Source organism: Talpa europaea (assembly GCF_964194135.1).
Source record: "Talpa europaea genome assembly, chromosome: 7".
Taxonomy (NCBI): Eukaryota; Metazoa; Chordata; class Mammalia; order Eulipotyphla; family Talpidae; genus Talpa; species Talpa europaea.
This window is the reverse complement of record NC_140074.1, coordinates 90,753,078-90,777,537: the sequence shown is the minus strand read 5'-3', so window position 1 is coordinate 90,777,537 and position 24,460 is coordinate 90,753,078. Positions and strand designations below refer to the sequence as shown.

General features: G+C 35.5%; 1 protein-coding gene across 6 annotated transcripts in view; it reads left to right on the top strand.

Annotated features, from left to right (window-relative positions):
* Nucleotides 1-24,460, top strand: part of RABEP1 (rabaptin, RAB GTPase binding effector protein 1) — a gene marked incomplete at both ends in the record, with an annotated part of 81,892 nt that overhangs the window by 46,365 nt on the left and 11,067 nt on the right. For 4 of the 6 annotated variants that reach the window (XM_084236646.1, XM_084236644.1, XM_084236643.1 and 1 more), the window contains 9 exons: nucleotides 440-600; nucleotides 2,918-3,037; nucleotides 6,136-6,271; nucleotides 9,417-9,595; nucleotides 12,031-12,162; nucleotides 16,801-17,268; nucleotides 18,511-18,615; nucleotides 20,275-20,391; nucleotides 23,644-23,742. In XM_084236646.1, the coding sequence (XP_084092772.1) occupies nucleotides 440-600; nucleotides 2,918-3,037; nucleotides 6,136-6,271; nucleotides 9,417-9,595; nucleotides 12,031-12,162; nucleotides 16,801-17,268; nucleotides 18,511-18,615; nucleotides 20,275-20,391; nucleotides 23,644-23,742 (1,517 nt within the window). Of the gene's footprint in view, nucleotides 1-439; nucleotides 601-2,917; nucleotides 3,041-6,117; nucleotides 6,272-9,416; nucleotides 9,596-12,030; nucleotides 12,163-16,800; nucleotides 17,269-18,510; nucleotides 18,616-20,274; nucleotides 20,392-23,643; nucleotides 23,743-24,460 lie in introns of all 6 variants that reach the window. The other 2 variants (XM_084236642.1, XM_084236645.1) reach the window with 2 other exon arrangements.

Here is a 24,460-nt window from a genome sequence, read left to right as displayed (position 1 = left end):
ATAAAATTTGCCTCAATTTAGAATCTTGTTTATAGTAAAATATTCTAGAAATATATCTCTTTTCTTTAACTTTGAGGTAGTTGATTGGGGTGACTTGTTATGTTTCTCTAAGGAGTTATAGCATGTCTAAAAACATAGGTTTTGGAGTTTGAATTCTAGCTCTGCTTCTTTTAGTGGAACATTGATCAGAATATTTAACTTATCCTGAGTTTTCCTCATCTGTAAAATAATGTGGCACAGGTTTATTATGAAGATAAAAGATGATGATTAAAAGCTTTCAGCAAAATTTTAAAAACTAAAAATGTTAGTTATTTTAATTGAAATAAAAACTTTCTAGAAATTAGAAATATGTGCTTATATAACTATTTTAAAAATTTTGGTGTGCAGATATTTTTTTTCCAGATTGCTTAGACATGAAATATTTGGTGATGTTTTGTAGAAACAGTTCGTGACTATGAGCACCAGTTCCACGTTAGGCTGGAGCAGGAGCGAACACAGTGGGCACAGTATCGAGAATCTGCAGAGAGGGAAATAGCTGATTTAAGGCGAAAGCTTTCTGAAGGTCAAGAGGAGGAAAATTTAGAAAATGAAATGAAAAAGGTATGAAGGAATGTATTTATCATGTAGAAATAATTGAATCCAAATGCAAGATGCTTTAACTAATACTCTGGTAACAGAAGTTGTATTCTATGTTTTCTGTTAGAGAATTATTTGGGCACAGGCATAAATACAGTACCAGATTATTTGATGCCCTCCCCCTCCCAACACCCTCAAATATGTATGGCAGACTTGATCACTTTCTTCAAATCTTTGATCACCTTATAAGAGCTGTCCTGACCACCTCATTTAACATTGTAACCTACCGTCTTTCCTCCCCAACACGGATGCTGATCATTTTTATCCTAATTCTTCTTTTCCCATTACACATTTCCTTATACATACAGTTCACCTATTTATTATGTTTATTGTTTGCTGCCTTTCTCTCCATGCTGGAATGTAAGATTCATTAAAGGCAGAAGTCTTAGTTGAATATCCTAAATGCCTAAAGTAGTATCTAGCACATACCTTTTCAAGAAAATTTGTTGAATGAGTATGTTTGCTTGCTGATTATGTCTAAAACTTGTGAAAGATGTTAGTTTTCTTTCTTTCTCAATATAACTTGGTTCCTATGTCACGAATATACTGCATTATTTTGCCTGAACATAGAGCAACTAAATATAAGGTGAAATATTTTATTATTGAGAGAGATCGTAGAGTTCTCATATACTCCACACCCAGTTTCCCCTGTTATTAACATTTTAAATAAGAATAGTACACAATAAAATATTATTGGCACACTGTTAACTAAATTCCATCCTCTATATTCAGAATTCATTAATATCCTTTTATTTTCTTTTCTAGGATCCCATCCAGAATATCACATTACATTTAGTCATGTTTTCTTAGGCTCCTTGTGCTATGACAATCACTCAGATTTTACTTTTGTTCAATAACCTTTCTGTCACGTTACAAAAATCATCTTTAAAAGTTTTATTTATAATGAAATATAATGTTTAGAATTGTGAGGTCAACTTTGCATTAATAGATAACTCAGTCTATGTTACATTCTTTGGTGCTGTCCTCCTTTTTTTCCCCCTGCTGGTTTTTATTATCCGACCTCTGTCAGCATCCCAAATTAGCCTTGACTGATGATATTTTAAGCTCACATGTCTTTCCCAAACAGGACTTACTTCAAAATAAAATAAACCATAAAATGACTTTGTAAGGATTGGAAAACAAAATGAAAACCTCTTTTGTAAGAGATTTTTTTCAGGGGAAGCTCTCTACCCACCTTTGGACATATATGATATTTTTCTCTATCATGAACAAATTCAGTGAATAAAGTTAATTTTTGTTTTCACTAGAAGGAAAAAATTAACTTTTAGAGTGTTCCTTGGTATGTGCATAATTTTATAAATAAATGTCAGTATATAAATGTATAATTATGTATGTATAGATAATTGTTTCTCAACAATTTTTACCTTAGGGTATTGTTTCCTTTTAATCCATGTTTTTTTTTTTTTTTTTTTAAGATTTATTTTATTTATTTATACAAGCACTGGGTACAGTCAGAAGCACGGGAGGGTGAGAGAATTCACCAGAGCCAGAGCAGGGAGCAGAACAGGCAGAGTGTCGAAGTACACTGCTGAGGGGAGCAGCGGGCACGGCAGGAGAGGTCTGTGCGCCATGTGGGACCCTCCTCCGGTGGCCGGGGAGCAGCCGGGGATCGAACCGGCGCTGCAGAGGCAGCGGGCAGCTTCGCAACCCAGCGCTCAACCGCTGCGCTACCGGGGAGGCCCTTAATCCATGTTTTTGAGAATGAAGGATGGAGGACAATATGATAGTTTTAGGAGTCATTGTTTGGGTTTGTTTCACTTAGATATCAAAAGTAAAATAGTTTTTAAAATGCTCTTTAAATAACTAGATGGCAGCTTCTTTATAGCAATATAACTTTCTAGTGTTTTAGAAAGTACATTTGTTTATGTTTAAAAGTAATCAGTCCTTTCATTCTTATGAGATTATGGTTTCATTAATTTAATAATAAGAATTCTAAACATTAATGTATTTATTGTGTGTATTTCTTTTTATATACAAGATATTTTCCAACACAATTATTCAATTAATTTAAAAGTCAGACTTGTCATAGTGAATCCATTTTCCTTCTTTCTCCCAAATTCTAAGTGAAATATTTAGGCACACTCTGATTATGACTTGACAAAGTTATGCAACATTAAAACTTAGACATGTTTCAGTACTGTGAGTGCTAGTACAATGCCTGTAGAATTATTTGTTATACTAATTTTAATGAGTGGGTCACTGTTTCTTAGAAAAGCAATAAAACAGTAAGTTTATAACACTTAATATTTTTTAACTATAGGCCCAAGAGGATGCTGAAAAACTTCGGTCTGTGGTGATGCCCATGGAGAAGGAAATTGCAGCTTTGAAAGATAAACTGACAGAGGCTGAAGACAAGATTAAAGAGCTGGAGGCCTCAAAGGTTGTGAACATTGTGATCCATTTGCTTTAAACTTAGTATTGTGTCCTAATACTATGAGTAAAACTAGAATCACTGAGGGAGTAAAGTGTAACTTAGACTATGGATCTTAAGATCTTTAAAATGCAAAAAAATGCTTTAAGATGAGTTTGCCTTTTTGGATATTTCATTTTATTTTAAAGAATTCTCTCACCCTCCCGTGCTTCTGACTGTACCCAGTGCTTGTATATTTTATCTTTAAATAAATAAAGATTTATTTATTTATGCATACAAGAACTGGGGTACAGGTCAGAGGTGCGGGGGGTGAGAGGATTCACCAGAGACAGAGTGGGGAACAGAACAGACAGATTGACTGAAATACACTGTTGAGGGGAGCAGTGGGTGAGTCAGGAGAGGTCTGCTGCACCATGTGGGTAACTCCCTGGCTGGGGGATCGAACTCGTGCTGCATTGACTTCGGATTGCTTCATAGGTTGTGTCTTAACTCCTTGTGCCACCAGGGAGGCCTCTTTATGGATATTTCAAATAATCATAATGGTGCTGCTTGTGCTGCTTTGTTATTTAGTTAGTAGAGAGCCCAGAAATTGACCATTTGTATATGGAAATTTAGTATATGAGAAGTGGCATTATAAATCAGTGGGAGATGTTTTTAAAAAATGCTTTCAAATATTCGTTATAAATGTAAAATAAAGTGAAATTGGCTTCCTGTTCCACACTTTACAAAAATTAATTTCTGTGATTTAAAAATCTCAGAGTGAAAAATAAATTTTTAAAGCTTTTAGGTGTTACAAAAAGAAAATTATTTGAGGGTACAAAAACTTTTTTTGTTTTTAAGGATTTATTTATTCATGCATACAAGAACTGGGGTACAAGCCAGATGTGTGGGAGGGTGAGAGGATTCACCAGAGACAGCGGGAAACAAAACAGGCAGACTGACTGAAACACACTGCTGAGGGGAGCAGCAGGTGAGACAGGAGAGGTCTGCTGCGCCATGTGGGTATCTCTCAAGCTAGCCGGGATCGAATCCGTGCTGCAGAGGCTGAGGACAGCTTCACAGCACTGCGCTCAACTGCCTGCGCCACCAGGTAGGCCCATGAAAACATTTTTTAAATAAAATAATACTATAAAAGATTGACAAATTTGCCTATATTAGAATATAAAATTTCCATACTAAAAGATACAGTAGGTAGTTGAAAGAAAAGTTGTGAACTATTAGAATATATTATACTCATACAGACCAAAAAATAGTGCCCAACGCTAATAAAAATTGCCAATTCCATATATGATAAATGACCCAAAAGGAAAAGTATCTGAACAATTTACAAAAGAAGAAACTATAGTATACAAGAATGAAAAGATATTCAACCTTACTAGAAATTAGGGAAATGTAAGTTGTGTGAAATTCTTCCCAGTTTCAGTTGCTGTTCCAAGTTGGGTTCCCAGTTGACTATCCTGGGCTTATCTGGGTGTAGATATTGATACCATATAAATCTTTTCCTTATAAGTAGCTTTTGGTGATTTGTCCCCTTCCTCTATTTATCACTGTTTCAGGTTTTTTTTGGTAGATGTCCTTGTGTTTTTGTTATTTTTTTTATTGGTGGCTTCATTTTGAAGGCATTGAAATTCAAGGAAGTTCACACACTGTGCTACTATTAATTACCACCATCTTCCCAGGGTTCTTAATAGTTTTGGAATGCTAGAAATACACCATTAGTTCAAATGTTTATTCTAAGATAATAGCTGATAGAAATAATGGTTAGATACCACCATTTTATGTCTGCCATTTTGATTCTCTTCTACCATCAACATTAGCTGAATTACCACCCTCTCCAAATGAAAGAGAAAATGCCTTAACAACAGCCAGCAGTTCATCATGCTTAGTTAATAGCATTTTGGTTGATGACAACATCCAGTGAAACATTAAATGGCAACTTAAGTAATCGTTTTAGTCCTTGATCAGTACTAATGTATTAATAGTCTTCTAAAGATTAGATAACTAAAAACAGATTACTATTTCAAATTTGAAGACGTGGGATGATAAAAGGCACGAAAATGACTTCTAATAACCATTTGAAAAAAACATAACCATTTGAAAAAACTGAAAGTTAAACAGATGGCCAAAATTTATGATGAACGGTTTATAAGATGGGATGGAGGGCCTCCCTGGTGGTGCAAGGGATTAAGTACCACACTATGATGCTATATCCACAGCCTCTGCAGCACGAGTTCAATCCCTGGCCGGCCAGGGAGCTACCCATGTGGCACAGCAGACCTCTTCTGTCTCACCCGCTGCTCCCCTCAGCAGTGTATTTCAGTGGATCTGCCTGTTCTGCTCCTCACTCTGGTGAATCCTCTCACTCTCTCGCATATGTGGCCTGTACCCCGGTTCTTGTATAAATAAATAAATCTTAAAAAAAAGTTTATTTAAAAATAAAGATGGGATGGAACAACTGATTATATAATCACTATCTGGGGGCAAGAGTGTATTTTATTTCACTTATAACTATCTCAGATATTAGTTTTTTTTTTAACATTTGAATATTGTATCTGTTCAACAGAACTACAGTATGTTTAAAAAGATGTGATTAAAGCATTCTCTGCTTTTCTTCAAGTTTGTGTTCTTTATAGTATGAGACTAGTTATTTTTTGCATCATGACTTCTGTTTTCCCTCTGTGACTGTATATGTCTCTGAGAATGTCTCCTTTTATAAATTTAAGCCACTTGGAATTCTTACCAGAAAGCAAAGAAAAGCAAACTTACAGGGGTGTGATACCATTTTTGTCTTTGAAAGCAACTACTTGTCTTTTTTTTTTTTTTAAACACCACTTGGTATTACTGACTATGCAATAAAATGAGCACATGTAAGTATTGATCTGGAAATACAAATTGGAACTATCTTTTGAAAAGCATGGTACAAAACTGTTATGTGTAATGTCAATTATATATTCACTCTGGTGACATGATTATGAATAATGCCTACTATTGTTATTTTCCCAGAATCTGTAGTATATGTTTTTTAATTAAAAATATGAATTTTCAATTCTTGTAAATTTAAATACAAACATCAATTTTTAGTTTAATAGAATTGTGTTTTGTTTCAGGTTAAAGAACTCAATCATTATCTGGAAGCTGAGAAGTCTTGTAGAACTGATCTAGAGATGTATGTAGCTGTTTTGAATACTCAGAAATCCGTTTTACAGGAAGATGCTGAGAAACTGCGGAAAGAATTGCATGAAGGTAAATATGTACTCTATTTTTTTAATTTCAGTCACTGAGTGAGTTATGTAAGTACTTGATATTGACTAACAACAATACATATTCTAAAACCCAATCCAACATATTAGTGATTCAGTTTAAACTTTGTAGGTGATTTGAATGTTTTCATGAAAAGTTGAGGGTTGTGAGGTATACTCAAATTGTTAACCTCTTCTCTTGCCTCTAGGTCCCAGTAATAATTTCACAAGACAAGTGTTCAGAGCAAAAAGATAATAGGGCTAAGAATTTCTGCTCCCCCCACTTCATTCATTTTGGTGAAGGTGCACATGGGACAGAAAGGGGAGACAATATATTCTGGTATCCTTAAGTAACAATCCTGTTTTTAAGAGACATTTTTTATTTCACTAGCCTGGCAGCAGAATGATGTAGAAATTGACTCTGTTTTCTAGAGATAGAGGAAGAAGGCTCATCCTTTGCCCTTTTAATTCTTCTAATAATTCTTACATACCTGGGGTTCTTAACCTTGTGTTGTAGATTCCTTTGGCAGTCTTCTGAAACCCTCTCAGAATAATGTTTTTATTCCAGAGAATACATAGAATTATGAAAGAAGTGAATTATATTATAAAATTTATCAAAACATTAACTGCAAACTTAAGATATAATAATAAAAGTACCATTTTATTAAATAACAAGGTTTATTAGCAGTTTATTAGTTTATATTAACTACTATAATTTTGAAGTAATGCTGAGCATAAATGATAAGATCTCTGTAACAGCTGTACTAAGATGAAAATATCTGTGACTTCTGTTGGTGATGAAGTCATAGCTATTGCTATACTGAATGTGATTTGTTACCTCCATTTTATAATAGAAGGAAATGATAAATTTTAGTTAAAGGTTAGTAAAAATAAGATATAGCATTTTCAAATCATCATGTAAATGCATGGACCCCTTGGAATCTTAAGTTTGTTAATAATTATACGAGTAACATTTTAATATGAAGGTTTAGGACTATAGTGATAGAATCCTACTATGAACACTTTTCAGTATATCAGCTATTATGGATGATACAGCCCTTTCTTAAATAACTTAGGTTTTCATGAGTTATTTTCCAAATAGTGGAAGGCTGAAATGATACAATCCTCAGGATTTTTATGAAAGTGACCCAAAGTTTGAGGAAACATTTTTCAAAAGTACTTCTACAGTCAAAAAGACAATTTGAGAAAAAAAAATTCTGTGTCTGTAAAAAACAGTTTTCAATTAAAAAAAAAAAAAGATACCCTGAAAGGTGTCCAAATGAAATAGGAATTTATGCTTAAACTCTACACCCCAGTTCTTTCAGAATTAGTGTAAGACTACCAAACCTTCCTACGATATCTGGAAAAGTATCTGAGAAGGTTTATTAAGTTGTGTAATGGGGTGTAGTAATTTCAGTAATGAAATACACACAGAAAGTCTCCAAATGAAAGAAGACAGAATGGAGCAACAGTGTAACTTACAGTCTCAGTTGGTGGAATCAGACAGGAAACCAAGTTAGTGCAGTTATGTATGATAGGTGCTAGGCTTGGAAATGTAGGAGGCAACAGTGTCACAGATGTGCTTCTTATAAGAGGTTGCTTTGAACAGTCATTTTCCAGGTAGTCAGAGATGAACATAGCATTTAAGCCATTTGCATGTATACAGAAAGGTAAAGAAGTTTAAGAAATTAATTCAGCAGAATTAGATGTAAGATGTAGTAGGGCAAAATGTAAGATAAGAGAGCAAGGGGCCAAGATTGTAGAGACCTTATACTATGGACTTTGGATTTCATCTTTCTTTTTTTTAATGGAAGACAGTAATCTGATTTAATAGTTGTTCGTGCAGAAATCTACGGGTATTAGCTTTATCCAAATTTGATGTGAATTAACAATTATATTGACAGAAATAGAAAAATTAGTATACATCAGTGGAAATGTGTGTATATATATAGAGTGAGATATAATTCATATGCTATGAAGGTTACGCTTTTGTAATGTACAATTCAATGTTTTTAATGTATTTACAAAATTGTGTACTATCACCACTAATTCCAGAATGTTTTCATTACTCCAAAAAGAAATTCTGTACCCATTACCCATTATCACTCTCTGTAGGCTCCTTTTCTTCAGCCCCTGGCAACACAACCAATAATCAGAAAGATTATTAAAGATTATTAATAAACAAAGTCTCTATAGATTTGCATATTCTGGACTTTGACATAAATGAGATTATATAGTATGTGACATCTTGTCTCTGGCTTATTGGAAGGGTTTGTAATTGACAATGATATTTTGTGTTTTAGAAAGTTCTATTTCACAGAAGTGTGGTGGATAGAATAGAGGGGACAAAACTAAGCAAGGGCAGGAAGAATAATAAAGACACTGCTGTTGTAGTTGTTTAAGGCATAAGGACTGATCTGAGGCAAAAGTCTGTGATGCCTGTGTGACACTGCACAGAATGGAGAATTCTCTAGGCCTCTGTCACAGGTGAATGTGTTGGGTGAGAAAAAGTCAGAAGTCTCAATTGTCTCATATTTCTGATTTGAGTAACTGGGTAGATGGACACATAGAGAATGCTACCTACTTTTTTGGGTGAACTGATGATATAAGTCAAAATTTGAACTGACTCACCCTGAGAGTTCTAAACCTAAATGGGCTCAAGAAGTTTTCTTGGATAACAGATTTATCAGAATGTATTAAAGAGAACTGGAATGGTTACTACACCTTTGACCTTTACAACAACACTTACCAAAGTATATTCTCTAGAACACTTGCTATATGATTGGCTGTCTAGAAAGGGTTTTTTAAAAGTGAAATAAATTTGGGAAATGTATTATATATCACTTTCCATGAGACCATATATATACTCTGACTTCAAAGGAATCTTTAAAAATATTTTTAACCCAGGTATTCTAAAACTTACTGAATACAGAAGAATTTTTTCCCCACATGTTCCTAAGAGCACACTTTGGGAGACTGCTTAGAGACAGGGTGTTATGTGTAAGAACAGCTGTCATATGCAAAGATAGGCTCTTCCTTGGTTCTTGTGAAAGGCAGAATCCCAGGCAGTGCTCCATTGACCAGACCTATGTTAAAGAAATTGTCTACCATTAAACTTCAGTGTTTTGTATTGGGGGATTCCTAAACAGTTTGCCATCTCTTGGAGCAAGAGCGACAGCAACACAACCAGTTAAAACACACATGGCAGAAGGCCAATGACCAATTTTTGGAATCTCAGCGTTTGCTAATGAGGGACATGCAGCGAATGGAGATTGTACTAACTTCAGAACAACTCCGACAAGTTGAAGAACTGAAGAAGAAAGATCAGGTGAATAGCAGTTTTGTGAGACCTGCTTGCTTTGTTAATGATACAGTCCATATGACTATTACTTTATATAGAGATTAACTTAAACTGATACAAGTTATATACACCCTTTCAAAAAGCATAACTGCTTTTGGAGAATTTTATTTTCTAGTTTTACAAATGACCTTGTCCGGGGAAAAGAACTGATCTAGAAATGATCATCTTCAAGACTGCTGAATGCAACAGAGAACATTTTAAAAAATCTTTATAATTCTGTCCAATTTTCCTGGGACTCCTGAATTGTGTTAATCCATACCAGGTCTTTTATAAAGGTGCTCTAAAAGCCTTATTAGAAGGTGACAGGGTGGAATGGAGGAACTGAGTGATATGAAAAGGCAGGTATTTAGAGTACCGCATACCCAAGATACTATTTTCTCCTTATCTTTAAAAAAATTACTGAAATTGGGGCCTCCCTGGTGGCACAAGGGGCTAAGTGTCAGCACTCTGAAGCAGTCTGCATCTCCTGCAGCATGAGTTTGATCCCCTGCCAGGAAGGTGACCCACATGATACAGCAGACCTCTCCCAACTTGCCCAGCAGTGTATCTCAGTAGATCTGCCTGTTCTGCTACCCACTCTGTCTCTGGTGAATCCTCTCACCCCCTACATCTCTGGCTTACACCTTGGTTCTTGTATGCATAAATGAATAAATCTTTTTTAAAAATCACTTAAATTACATGCGTAACACACAAATACCATCCTCATGTTAAAATATTTTAAGTACAGAGTGAAGTAATAAAACAATAAATTGAAAATCTCCCAAGACCTCCCTTCCCAGAAGTAATTACTTTGCACTAAAATGTACTCAGTCTGGAAGGCAGTCTTCTAGACCATTTCTGTGTTTATAAGTGTGTATTTAGGTCTTTAAAAATTGTACAACTAGTATGGTATTAATGTTCTGTAACTTAGGGTTCTCATAAGCATTATCTTGGACATATTTTCACACCAGAGATCTCATTTTGTTAACTGGTAGCATATGTGTACTGTAATTGGTTTTATCCTTCCCCTGTAGTGCGTGTCTAGATGGTTCTCCTCCTCACCCCCACTTTTTTTTTTTAATCATTTCAAACAAAGTTGCAGCTAATATCCTGTACTATCTTATTCACTAGAATATGTCACTAGGATAACTATGTAAAAGTTTTTCTACATATTATAAGAAATATTTAAAATTACCTTATATGACTTAGGTTAGATTTTGTTTTTCTGAAGTTTCTTCTTTTTAAATTTCTATTTTGTCTCTAATTCTGACTCATTCATCTATGTGCGGACACAGCCAGCTTAAGGATTTAGATTTTTAAAGTATAGAACTAATCATGCTCTTCCTGCTGCCTATTAAAACAATCTACACTCCTATACTGGTCATTTAAAGCCTTTATTAACATTTCCTGAGTTTTTACTATAAGCCAGCATTGTGCTAAAACTTTATATATAAAACTTTATCTCTTGTAGCTCTCAGTATTAACAAATAAATGAGCACACAAAACAACAAAATGCTGCAAATGAAATAGGTACTATGGACAGATCTGAGGTTTGACTCAATTTCTGATTCCAGAGTGTAAGCACTGAGTCACCACCCTCTTCTCCTTTATCTTATTCCATGTATCTCATGTTCCTGCCTCTTTTTAGTGACATCCAATTATTCAATAATCTTCCATTTGCCTGCTCTTCTGTAGCTGTACCTTTGTACATGCTTCCTTTCTTCCTGGCACCATTTCTTGTCTCCTCTCACACATTTATTAAACTCATTTTACTAATCCTGCAATATCCAACTAAATTGTTAACCTTTGAGCTTCCATTCTAGTTCCATCAGATGAAAGCAGTCATTGATTTTTCTCCTATAGAACCTGTACGTACTTGTGTAGTGTTGTAATTAAATGTACCTTTGTCCCTCCCTCTAGCCTGTTTGGGGGCACTGAAGGTATCAGTTCATTTTTGTTGAATTATTGGATTAACTCCAATCATTCCTTTATTTCATATAAACTTGGACATGTTTCTAATAGATATTAAGTGTCATAGCTTTGTCTTGTTTTCTATGATAATTTGAAAGAATGTTCTGTGTAAATTTTCATTTCAAGAAGGGGGGTGATTTACTTCTTTTGCTTTGCCTTTCACAAAGTATACTTTTCTTGAAAGCTGTTCTCTGATTTCTTCTTTATGCCAGGGTTCATGTTTTGTGCCTGTAGTATTTAAGCAACATGTTATGGTCATAGATGTCCTTAGATGTTATTATAAAACAAAGTGTCCAGTTTTCTCTCATCATAAAACTCTGTTCATTTTTTTTTTTTTGTTTTGAGCAGTTAAATAATTGTAGATAATGAAATACTATACATAATGAATCATTACATATAGATTACCTGGGTGATTTTATTTTTATATTTATTTTTTTCTTTTTACCTTTTAGGAGGAAGATGAACAGCAAAGACTTAGTAAGAGAAAGGATCACAAAAAACTGGATGTTGAGGAAGAAGTGAAAATACCAGTAGTCTGTGCTTTAACTCATGAAGAATCTTTAGCCCAGTTGTCAAATGAAGAGGTATAGTGAATTTATCATTAAAATTATTGTATGCATGATGTTATTTTAATTAATATAATATCTTCAATTATTTTTATGGTATTATTGGTAGTACATTTTGAAACATGTTGCAATTTCTCTCACTGTCTCTGAAATAGCTGTTCTTTCCCCAGTGGTTCCAAAATTAAAACATCAGAAAATTTTAATAACTACAAGAGGTTTTTTGAAATGAATGGTAAGTGTTGCCAATGCTTGAGCTTCTCATTTAAAAAACTATCTGAAATATTGAAACATTTAACTTCCTATAGCATATATTTAATTATTTATTAACCAGTAAAAGATCTTAAGGCCTAAGAACAGTGGGTGAGGTTTGAGAGATTCTGATGGGTAGGAAGGAGCATTTCAAGTATTGGGTATACGAAGATTGGAAAGACCTGAAGCAGAAAGTGTAAGGTGGTGTTCCTATGACCTCATCACTTCTCACCCACAATGGCTTCTTTATTACCTTTTCTGTTTTCATCCTGTCTCATTGTAACCTCAAACATATTGTCACATTAAATTTTCTTAAATGCAGCCACAGTCAGACCACACCTATTTCAAAAACCACCACTGACTTTGTTCTACATCATGAAGTATATAAATTGCCACTCAGTCAGTCAGTGCCCTTCATAGTATGTGCTCTGTTTTTAGCCACAGTGCTTCACTTGCCACCTAGGTTATTGGTTCCTTCCCCTGGAACACCCCTCCCTTTACCTTTCTGAGTATGGAAATCCTTCTATTCATTCTTCAAGACTCAGTGACGATACCTCTTTTTCAATAAGGGAAATGCTTCTCTTACTGCCTTTAGGTGAAAACTTAAGTTCCCTCATTTGGCACACAAGGGCCTACAGTTGAATGACTCATTAGCCTTATCAGACAGTCGGCTGTATCATAGCCAGATCTTTCTGCTTATTGTCCATGTGCATATTCCTATTTATACTGCCCCTGCTGTTTAGAATTTCATACTTTCCTGGCTTGTGAACCAATTTCAGTTAAGTTAGATAAGGGTCTTTTCTCAAATTCAGTGGTATCATGTTTTTGTTTAGATTGAAGATTTACTTAGACCTGTATAGAATCTACTTCCTGTTTATGGATTGTTTAACATTTAAAAAATGCTTTAAAAATTTCCAGTGAACATAGAAAGTATGATGTAATTGTTTTTATACATTCTTTGTTTTGGGTCATACACTGAAGGTCACTTCACCTGATTATGCTGTGCATTTTTAAATAGTTAGACTTGCAGGAGAATGTCTTAATTTTGGGGTGCTGTCAGACATTATGTAGTTTTTGCATCATGCAGTTCTATGTCCAGAATGTTTGAAAAAGTTTCAAACTTCAAAAAATATTTTAGCAGGAAATAAGGAGAGGGAGATTTGTTGTGATTCAGAATGAAGCATTTTTCTTATTTTTGGTTCTGTCTGAACAGACATGTGATATAGTGTACATAACTTTTTCTAATATTTGAAATATCTTTTAGATGATCAGATCTGGTATTTTGTAATTTGAGTGTTGAATGTACATGTTTTGTGTTGAAAGTTACTACAGTTTATTGTAGCTTGTTGGCTTAAAGTTAATATGAAATGCTCTTGACACTTAGATTTCTTGCTAAAAACATTTAAAATTTATAGAACCTTGTATCTTCTTTAATTGGCAGAATATACTTTTCTAATTACTTAAGTAATATGTATTCATTATGACAAAGGAAAGTACAGAAAGAAAGGTTATACAAAGTAAAATTACTGATAGGTAATTCTGATGTCCAGAGATCACCACCACTTAGCATTTTGGTATGTGCCTGTCCTTTCCCTCTTTCTCTTTTTGTTTCCAAAGATAACATTTTTTTTTTAATTTTTACTTTTCAAACATAATTCATATTGTAACTGTTTAATGAATATCATTTCCCACCTAAGTTTAAAAGTTTTGGCAAAAATGCTTTCCCTAAACATGATATTTAATAGCTTAATTCTCTACAAATTGATTTGTGCCCAGGTTTTAATTTGTAAGAGTTGTTAAGGGATAATATGTATAGGTGAGTGCCATTGAACAAGAAGTGTAATGTTAATCACAGTTCACCTAAAATGAGAGGCATGTAGAGCCATATGAAAAAGCACCAGTTAGTCATGAGGCAAAAGCAGGAGCAAGAGGAAAGCATCAACCCAGCCAATAGGAGTTTTTGCGGGAAAGGCAGGACAGGGCAGGGTAAATAGTATAGGAAAGACTATTTTGAATAATCCCATTGTGCCTTAGGGCATAAAGTCTGTCTTTAGTTTTTTAGTACCTGGTCCTGGGTTGACACAGGGCAGGGGAAATACTGGCTTGGTGTTTAAGAGTTACATGAAGGAGTTGGATGGATGAGGTGTGTGGAATTGGTATTGGTTGATTTCTTTAGAAAGGTATCTTCATAGACAAGTTGTTATTATGTCTAGGAGTTAGCTACCATGGGAGGGGCAGTCTCTCCCCAGTCAGCAAGGCTCCCCAACAGTCAAAAACATCATAAAATATAACGATTTAAAAACATAATTAACATGCTAATTAGTCAAGTGGCTTTTCATTTTTTATTGGTATAATTTTTTATTATAAGTTATGCATAATGCTTTTATGTATAATTCTTCCCTATACTGAAATCATTATGGAATTACCTGATTATGTACTTAGTATAAATTTTTATGAAAAGGACTGTTGAGTTTAAGGCCATACACATTTTTATGGGATTAGAACATACTGTTTAATTACAGAAACACATTAACAGTTTATGTTCCCTTTTTGCTAGAAGTATGTGTCCCTTATACTGTTATTAGTATGTTTTTAAAATAGCCCTCAACTTTTCTGCTGGAGTTCCTTTTTCTCTTTGGTGTCACAGCAGAATTGTATATGATACCTTTAGATGTCAGACTTCTTTGTAAGCAGACAGAATGCATTGACATGCCAGTGTTTATTCGAATACTTATTTTGGGACCTTTGCCATAACTAGTTTAATATGTACTAGATTTGTGTTCCTCTGCCATCTGAATTTCAACAATTAATTCTTTAAAAAGAATTAATATAAAAGGTGTTGACTTTTTATTATACCAAATAAGGATAAATTTAAAATATTTTTTTAAAAATCTGTATTCTTTAGTTTTCCAGTTCATAAAAGGCAGGGCATTTAACAACAAAAGTTATAAAGGATATGTTACAATAAAGACTAGTCCTTTAAATGGAATAAGTTTGTCTCCAAGAAAAATTTCCTATTTTCCTAGTTTCCTGATTTCCTAACTCACTGTGCAACTTGCAGCTGCATCATGGAATGCCAGTAGTGTGCTTTTTGACTTTGCAAATATGCTAATTGGAATGAAATTCATGTAAAATGATATTAATCATTTGAAGTGTGCATTTCAGTGGCATTTAGTACCTTCATAGTGTAAATGCACCCATCACCTCTGTCTAGTTTCATAACATTTTTATCACCCCCGAAGGAGACCCCATTTCTGTTAAGGACTCATTCGTCATTGTTTTTTCCCCTTAGCTTCTGGAATCACTAATTTGCTTTTAGACTCTCTTGGTTACCTGTTCTGGACATTTCATATAGATGAAATCATACAATACTTTTTTTGGTCTGACTGACTTCTTTCACTTAGTATACCACATTCATTGTGATTACACCTTATTCGAAACTTGGTTTCCAGTATACCACTAAACTCATTTTTCCTCTGCTTCTCTAGCTACTTCTTCCTTTGTTTAGCCCCAAAATGTTGGTTTTTTTCAGGGTTCATCCCTTGGCCTTCTTCTCATCCTACAGACTTATCCAAGGTGTTCTGATTTGCTGCTGTGACTTTATCATTATGCAGTGGATATGCCCTATCTTTATGTAAAGACTTACATGGTCCTCTATCAAGTGGACATCTCTACTTGGATATACCATAACCACCTCATATTCAAAATACCCAGCCCTGAATTTCAAGAGACCTTCCCTGACTCCTTATGTCTGGGCTGAATTCTTCTTCTTGAACTCCCAGATCATTCCTAGTGCTACTCTTGTCATTTTACTAAGTATAATGTTCTGATAGCCTGCTTGTTTATTTTTTTTTTCATGAAACTATAAGCACCTTGAGGTCAGAGTTGTACAAGTTGTATCTTGTCCACTCTTTGTATCCTGAATGTTTAGAGCCTGGCATAGTAGAAACTTAGTAATTATTCCGTGAATATGTGAAGGTAGCACATTAATGATCATCCTATGTAACATGTGGCAAAGTAATTTCAATATATGGTGGTTTGTCTCTTTGAAAATATAGAGACTTGGGCCTCCCCAGTGGCGCAGTGGTTGAGCGCTGGGTTGTGAAGCTGCCCGCAGCCTCTACAGCGCTGGTTCGATCCCCGGCTGCTCCCTGGCCACCTGAGGAGGGTCCCACATGGCGCGCAGACCTCTCCTGCCGCCCACTGCTCCCCTCAGCAGTGTACTTCTGTCCTCTGTCTGCTCTGCTCCCCACTCTGGCTCTGGTGAATTCTCTCACCCTCCCGTGCTTCTGACTGTACCCAGTGCTTGTATAAATAAATAAATAAATCTTAAAAAAAAAAAAAGAAAATAAAAAAAAAGAAAATATAGAGACTTGCAACTTGGCAATATATTTTTTCACATTTCAGGAACATTTAGATAGTACCCATGGTTCAGTCCATTCCTTAGATGCAGACTTACTGTTGCCATCTGGAGACCCATTCAGTAAATCGGACAATGACATGTTCAAAGATGGACTCAGGAGAGCACAGTCTACAGACAGCTTGGGAACCTCAGGCTCACTGCAATCTAAAGCTTTAGGCTATAACTACAAAGCAAAATCTGCTGGAAACCTGGACGAATCAGATTTTGGACCATTGGTTGGAGCAGATTCGGTGTCTGAGAACTTTGATACTGCCTCCCTTGGGTCACTGCAAATGCCAAGTGGGTTTATGTTAACCAAAGATCAGGAAAGAGCAATCAAGGCGATGACACCAGAACAAGAAGAGACGGCGTCCCTCCTCTCCAGTGTTACACAGGGTATGGAAAGTGCTTACATGTCCCCCAGTGGTTACCGCTTAGTCAGTGAGACAGAATGGAATCTCCTACAAAAAGAGGTGAGTTATCTTCCTTATTTTTTCCTCTTGCTTTGAGAATACTTGGTAGCTCTGGGATTCATTGTTCATTTACTAGCACCTGGAGTCAAGCATCCCTCCAAGTATATGTTAACCCATATTGTCTGACCATTGTCATAGTCTGCTTTGGCTGTTCCTAGTGACTGTGACAAAGGAGGGAACTAATTTCATTTAGTGTCAGCTTTTCCACTTGCAATCACACTTTTGAAGTTGGAGCAATCTTCCTGAAAAGCATAGCAAATTTATGAGTAGCTTGAATTTGGTTTGCTTTGCAGGTTTTTATAATCTCAATATATTCCCAAATTTATACTCTTTCATTTTTCCTTGAGATCTAAAGGGCAAATATTTGTTAGCAGTTGATGCTGAGAGTGAGTATAAGGAGGGAGTAGAAAATAAGAGAAGAGAATGGAAGACAATCTTCAATGAGGTTAAATTTCTTCCTAATACCATTTACAAACTCAGAAGATTAGGAGGTAAGAAATTGAATGAAATAAAGCAGAGTGCTTTATAGAATACAAAATCCTTTTATATACCTGATCTCTTTGAGCTTCATGATATTAATGAGGCAATCAGGGCATGGTTGTCCCCCAATTGTAAGTGAAGAAAGTGTCTCTGAAAGGTAAAGTGAATCACTCAAATTCTTCCTTTGATTTAATGGCAATATCAGGGTTAGAATCCAGGTTTTCTGACTTCTGGTGCTTTCCTTTACTCACAGCTACTTCTCTTTAAAGAAGCTGTTGATAAGTATGTGGAATAGCCTATTAAACTGAAAAGAAACTATTCTCTTTAGCCTTATGGAAAACATGTATGAGAAGGTGCTACTTAATAGTTTCATACTACTTTGTAATTGGAGCTGGTAAAATGGTGAATTGGCACTGCTTCCCTGTTTTCACTCCCCTTGGCTGAGTAGTATTGATTTAAATTGTGAGTGCCATGGTGTTATACCATTTGCTTGACTTGTTTTTCCTCAAATGTGGTGTTTTCAGTCCTTAGCTTCATGATGATAAAGTTGTGGCCTTTTATTTTACTACCACATTTGCAATGGAGCTTGTAAATCTTTTAAAATCTGATTCTATAGTTTAACTTCTTGCCATAAGCCTGAAGAAATTATTTACTCCATGTTCTACTTTAATAACATAGGTAAGTCTGTGCATGTGTTCCTCAAGTATGTGATGTAGAATTATTTTGTTATGGCTGATAAGAGGTAATTTTGGTGCCCTCCAGGTACATAATGCTGGAAATAAACTTGGTAGACGTTGTGATATGTGTTCCAATTATGAAAAACAGTTACAAGGTATTCAAATTCAGGAGGCTGAAACAAGAGATCAGGTGAGTTTCTTTTGGATATACTGGGTTGGTGAGCTGTTGTAATTTTATTGAAGGTATGGAATTAACTTCTTTTTTCCCTCTGTCATTTGCTTAATGAACTGTATCCATCTTGTTCAGTATGAAATAATCTGGTACATGAAATACCAGTTACATTTCCAGCAGGAGCACATAGCCTCTGTTGTTTATCTGTTTTATTAACTTGCCCAATACCACACAGGTCAGTTCAGTAGCCCTGGCATATCTGGCATATCTCTCTGCCCCTTCCACCCAAGACCTAAAAATGGTATTGTCATGAATATATATATGCATGTGAAAGTACATTATCATTTGTAAATTTTGGCAGATAAGAACTTGATTATTGCCTCTAACTGAATAAAAGCTTAATTGAACATTATATTAATCAGTATTTGGCCTCTGCATTGCTTATTGGCTACATCTTGTCATAAATTTGTTGAATTAATGTTGATTTATAGGGGCCATAGAAATTAAGATTTGGTATGCTGAAATGAACAAATCTTAAGTATCTTTCCAAATACATGCTTAATTCTTGGCTCCTTAATATCATTTGGGAAATAGGTAGAATTTCTTGAGTAGGCTTGCCAAAGTATGAGTAAGGAAAAGAAAATTAATTTATAGTTCCAAATTGTTCTTTGGTATGAAGATTGTTCCCATGGTCTTCAAAATAATATGAAGAAAATAAGAATGATTGTTCAATATTTTCCAATGTCATTGGCATTGATTTCTTATATGTGCTTTTTTCATAGATGATTTAAAGATAAATTTCTAAAGTTACTTGTAAAACTAATACAGTTCTTACAGTGTGACATGGACATGGGCTATTAGATTCTAGTCATTTCAATAGACATTTTACTGATGCTTCGTTTGTGCTTAGAATTCTGCGGACTCTTGGGCATTCAAATACAGATAAAATACACTTTGAGTGTTGCCAGCTAAGCCATTAGTTAAATATACTTTGTTCCTGTAGATGTACACACAGAACTAGAGGAGGGATAGGGCAGCTAACTTACTAGTTGGCTCAGGGAAGGTAACGCTTGAGCTGAGTTGTTTTCAAGCTGGAGTGAAAGTTAATTAAGAATAGAAGTGGGGAAAGGATGTTCAAGGAAAGGAAAGAAAAGAGTTCAGTGTTGTGGAGAAGTAGCTAGGCATATGGCATGTGTGTGGTAGGGGGTAAGAAGGGGGGGTATTGGGAGAGGAAGCTACTAAAGAAAGACCATGATGAGAGCATGAGGGAGGGTTGATGATTGTGAAGGGATTTAATTTTACCCTGAAGAGTTTGAGAGGCATTTAGAGATTTTAAGTAGGGAAATAATATGACTTGAATTTTGTTTCAGAAAAGAAAAAAATGTATTAGTGGGGATTGTGGACTGGAGTCAGCGGACAGACTGGAGTTAGGGAGGCCAGTGACCTAGCCTAGCGGATCTAGGAAGAAAAGCACATATTTTCAAATGAGATAATATATGTGAAAAATTGCCAAATACGGTGATTTCACCTGTTCTCCTTTTGAATTAACAAATATAAAATCGTTTTTAGGGGGAAAAAGATGAGATATTTTAGAACTATTACCCAAGTTAAGGATTTTTGTTTGATTTATGAAGGAATTTTGGTACTTTCTTCTAATTAACACTTAAAACTGCATAGGTGAAAAAACTGCAGGTGATGCTAAGGCAAGCAAATGACCAGTTAGAGAAGACAATGAAAGATAAACAGGAACTGGAAGACTTTATAAAGCAGAGCACTGAAGATTCAAGTCATCAGGTAAATGAAGGTTTTAAGACTGTGCCCTGGAAGATGACTGGGTTGTTTAAAATAAAAAACAACTGTGTTCTGAAAACACAGTATTCTTTGTTTCTTGCCCTGAAGAGATAGCATTTCTGTTTTTCTTCAGGTAAAAAGATATCTTACTGTTCTTTCTCTGGTATCTGTTTTACAGGTTTTTTAAAAATCAACTTTTAAAATAACTGGTTATGAATATCGGGAGACTCAGATTTTCCTTTCCTTTTTGATTTTTATTAAGTTTTTCTACTGTACAGGCAACTTGATGACAAGAAAGATACTATTTTTAATTTTCTTTTTGACTCTTCAGATTATAGCATCCATTAGGAAAAAAATCCATCTTACACAGATACACCAAACATACTAGAGCTAACATCTGTGAAGCCACCATCAAGGTCAAGTAATAGAGGGGCCTCCTTGGTGGCGCAAGGGGTTAAGTTGCGGCACTGTGAAGCTATCCACAGCCACTGCAGCATAAGATCAATCCCTAGCCAGGGAACCGACTCACATGGCGCAGCAGACCTCTCCTGTTTTGCCCACTGCTCCCCTCAGCAGTGTGTTTCAGTGGAACTGCCTGTTCTGTTCCCCACTCTGTCTCTGGTGAATCCTCTTATCCCCCTGGCCTGCACCCCGGCTCTTGTATGCATAAATGAATAAATCTTTAAAAAGAAAAAAAATGATCAAGTAATAGAATATTAACTAATACCCCAGAAGTCCTCATTTCCCCCTCCACTTATTACCTCCTCCCTAGAGGTACCATTGTGCTAATTTCTAACACTGTCAGATTAATTGTGACTGTTTTGTGTTTCTTTTTTTTTTAAACAAACGAAGTATATAGAATGCATTCTTTGGTATATGTGTTGTCCATTCAACGTTGTGATATTCCTACTCACTATGCATGGAGCAGTAATTCGTTCATTTGTGGATATATTATAGTTTGTCCATCTTAATGTTGATGAGAGTTTGGGTTGTTTCCAGTTCTAGGATATTATGCATAATTCCTACTTTGAAATTTCTTTTTATGACTTCTTGCATAAGTTTCTGCTGGATATATGCCTTGGAATGGAATGCCTGGGTCAAAATGTTCATCAACTTTAGTAGATTATAAGGCCAAACAGTTTTCAGAGTGATTGTACACATTTATACTCCCACTAGGAGTGTATGAGAAGAATTCCTGTTGGTCTACAGTCTTCATAAACTTGTTTTTGTTATTTTAATTACAGCCATTTTGGTGGGTGTGGAATGGTATTTCATTGTTTGCATTTCTCCGGTGTTTACTTAGCGTTTTTCATATTTATTGGCCTTTAGGGTATCATATTGTGTGTGTGTGAGAGCTTGAGTTCCCGCAGCTCTGAAGCAAGTCTTATGCTAATTTTTCTGTTAGGATGTCTGTTTAGGCTTTATTATTTTTTTTTATGTTATGTATTCTTTTATTTAAACTTATTGAGCCCTTTGGTGATATGTCTTGCATATGTCTTCTACTCAGTTCCTTACTTTTCATTATTTGAATAGTATCATTTGAGGAACAGAAGTTTTTAATTTTATTGTAATCAAATTTATTATCTTTTCTCTATTAGTTATTTTTTTGCCCTGGTTTTTAAGATAGTATTTTCTCACCCTGCAGTTATGGAGTTATTTTCATGTGTTTTGTAGACGTTTCCTTGTTTTAGAGTCATGTTTATATTCTAAACTCCAGCTAGTGTATATATGCTGTATGTGTATATGCTGTAGGTCAGGGTAAATTTTTGTTTCACTTTTCCATATGGATAACAAGTTCTGGTACCAGTTAGTAAATTGGTCATTTCCCCCCACAGCTCTCAAAGTTATCTTTGTTCTCTGTCAGGTGAATATACATGTGTGGGTCAGTTTTAGGACTCTTTTTTTGTCTTTGCTTATTTTCTTCTGATGTTTTCTAGATCACTAATTTTTCCCTTCAGATGGGTATAATCTGTTTAATTCATCCATTCAAATATTAAGATAAATGGCCTTGTATGCATTGTATTTCTATTTGGTTATTTTTCATTGTTTCCAATTCTCTGGCAGTTCTAAATTTTGTCTTTTAAATACCAAACAGGCCAAGTATAGTTATTTTAAAGTCTGTCTCTAATAAGTCACATATCTGGATTCCCTTTAGATCCGTTTCTACAATCTGTTTAGTTTTTTATAATGTCCATTTGTTTCCCCTTTTTTTTTCCTTAAAATGTCAGGAAAATATCCTTTTCATGTGCAATTTTACTTGAGGGCTAGGCATTGAATGTGAAAAATTGTTGAAATGATATAAAACCGTTTTCTTTATGAGAAGCAGGCAACTAGTAGTACTAATGATTCTGGGTATTACTGTAATCCAGTTGCATGAATTGAGATTATCTGAAGGTTATTAGATTATTTAAATTCCTCTCTTACCCCTCAGTGTGGCCCTTTGGGGCCTCAATCTAAAGTGCAGGGTGTTTTCTGAGCATCCTCAAATGCTTTGCTCAGCTTTTCAGTGTCACCTGTTTCTTTTGGAGTTGGCATTTACTTTTAGAGAAGAGCTGTTGTAGATGGTGCACTCAACTCTCCAGGTGTCCACATTCAGGTCCTTGGCTCTGTGATTCTTTCCGCCTTGTTCTCCAATGTCTTCAAATGGTTGTTTTCATATTTTAGTCTAGGTTTTCTATTTCTTAATAAAAGGTTGGTTTACATTAACTAATCTGCTATTACTGGAAGCAGAATTCTGATAATAATCATGTTTTAAATGTCAAAAAGTTATTTTATTTTATGATTATTCTATGAGTCATTAACTTTCACATAAACCCTTCAGGAACATTAAAGCCAAGTCACGGGAGTGTAGAGTTCAGTGGTGTCAACCTTGTGTTTATTGCTCTAAGTAAATCATCTTGGAGGATAGTAGGTAGTTGCAGAAATGATTCATTTGTCCTTTGAACTGTGTGAAATTTCACATTTCTTTTGATTTTTCTTTAGCTTCTTTAAGATTAATTTTTATAATGAGGTCACATGGATTGATATTTGTCTAGAGACACCATGCCGATTTCTCATCTGTAGCAGCATGTGACACTGGGGACTTTGGGTAGTGCCTTGTGTGATCTGAAAGGCAGAGCCACACATTATATGTTGAATGAATAGTGAGTGGGTTACAGTGGACAATAAACATCAATCCTGGATGTTAACTAGGAGAAGAATTACCAGTTTCCTAACTGTATATTTTCTTTATGTACATTTTTTCTCTCCCTTAAGATCTCTACACTTGCCCTAAGAGCCCAAGCATCTGAGATCTTACTTGACGAGTTACAACAGAGCTTTTCCCAGGCAAAGAGGGACGTTCAGAAACAGATGGTAAGTTAACACTTAATTAAAAAAAAATTCATTATGTATTAATTTATATGTATGTGTTCTATCTTGAAATCATCTATTAATAGAACTTTTTTTTTTTTTTAAGATTTATTTATTATTTATACAAGCACTGGGTACAGTCAGAAGCGTGGGAGGGTGAGAGAATTCACCAGAGCCAGAGCTGGGAGCAGAGCAATCAGAAGGACCGAAGTTCACTGCTGAGGGGAGCAGCGGGCGGCAGGAGAGGTCTGCGCGCCATGTGGGACCCTCCTCCGGTGGCCTGGGAGCAGCCTGGGATCGAACCGGCGCTGCAGAGGATGCGGGCAGCTTCGCAACCCAGCGCTCAAACGCTACGCCACTGGGGAGGCCCTATTAATAGAACTTTTAACTCCCTGGTCAAAGTGTCTATGGTTTTCAGGTTATGGTTATGTTATTCAGGGCCTACATAACATTAGTAATGGATAAGATTATGGGGATGGAGCAGAGAGCTTCTTGAAGAGCTGTTTGGAATCTCTGCAAAATAGTACCCCAGCTTTGGGCCTCCCTTCTTATTCTGGCTCATTTTGCCTTATTCTTTTTCTCAGTGTTGGAGCCCTGCATCTGATAGATAGCCCTTTGTAAATTATAGCAGAATTGGTCCTGCTGGGATGGACCTGCAGAGCTGCCTCTTGTCCATCTCCCCCAGGGTGACAGGAAACAAAAGCCTCAAGTCAGTTGGTAA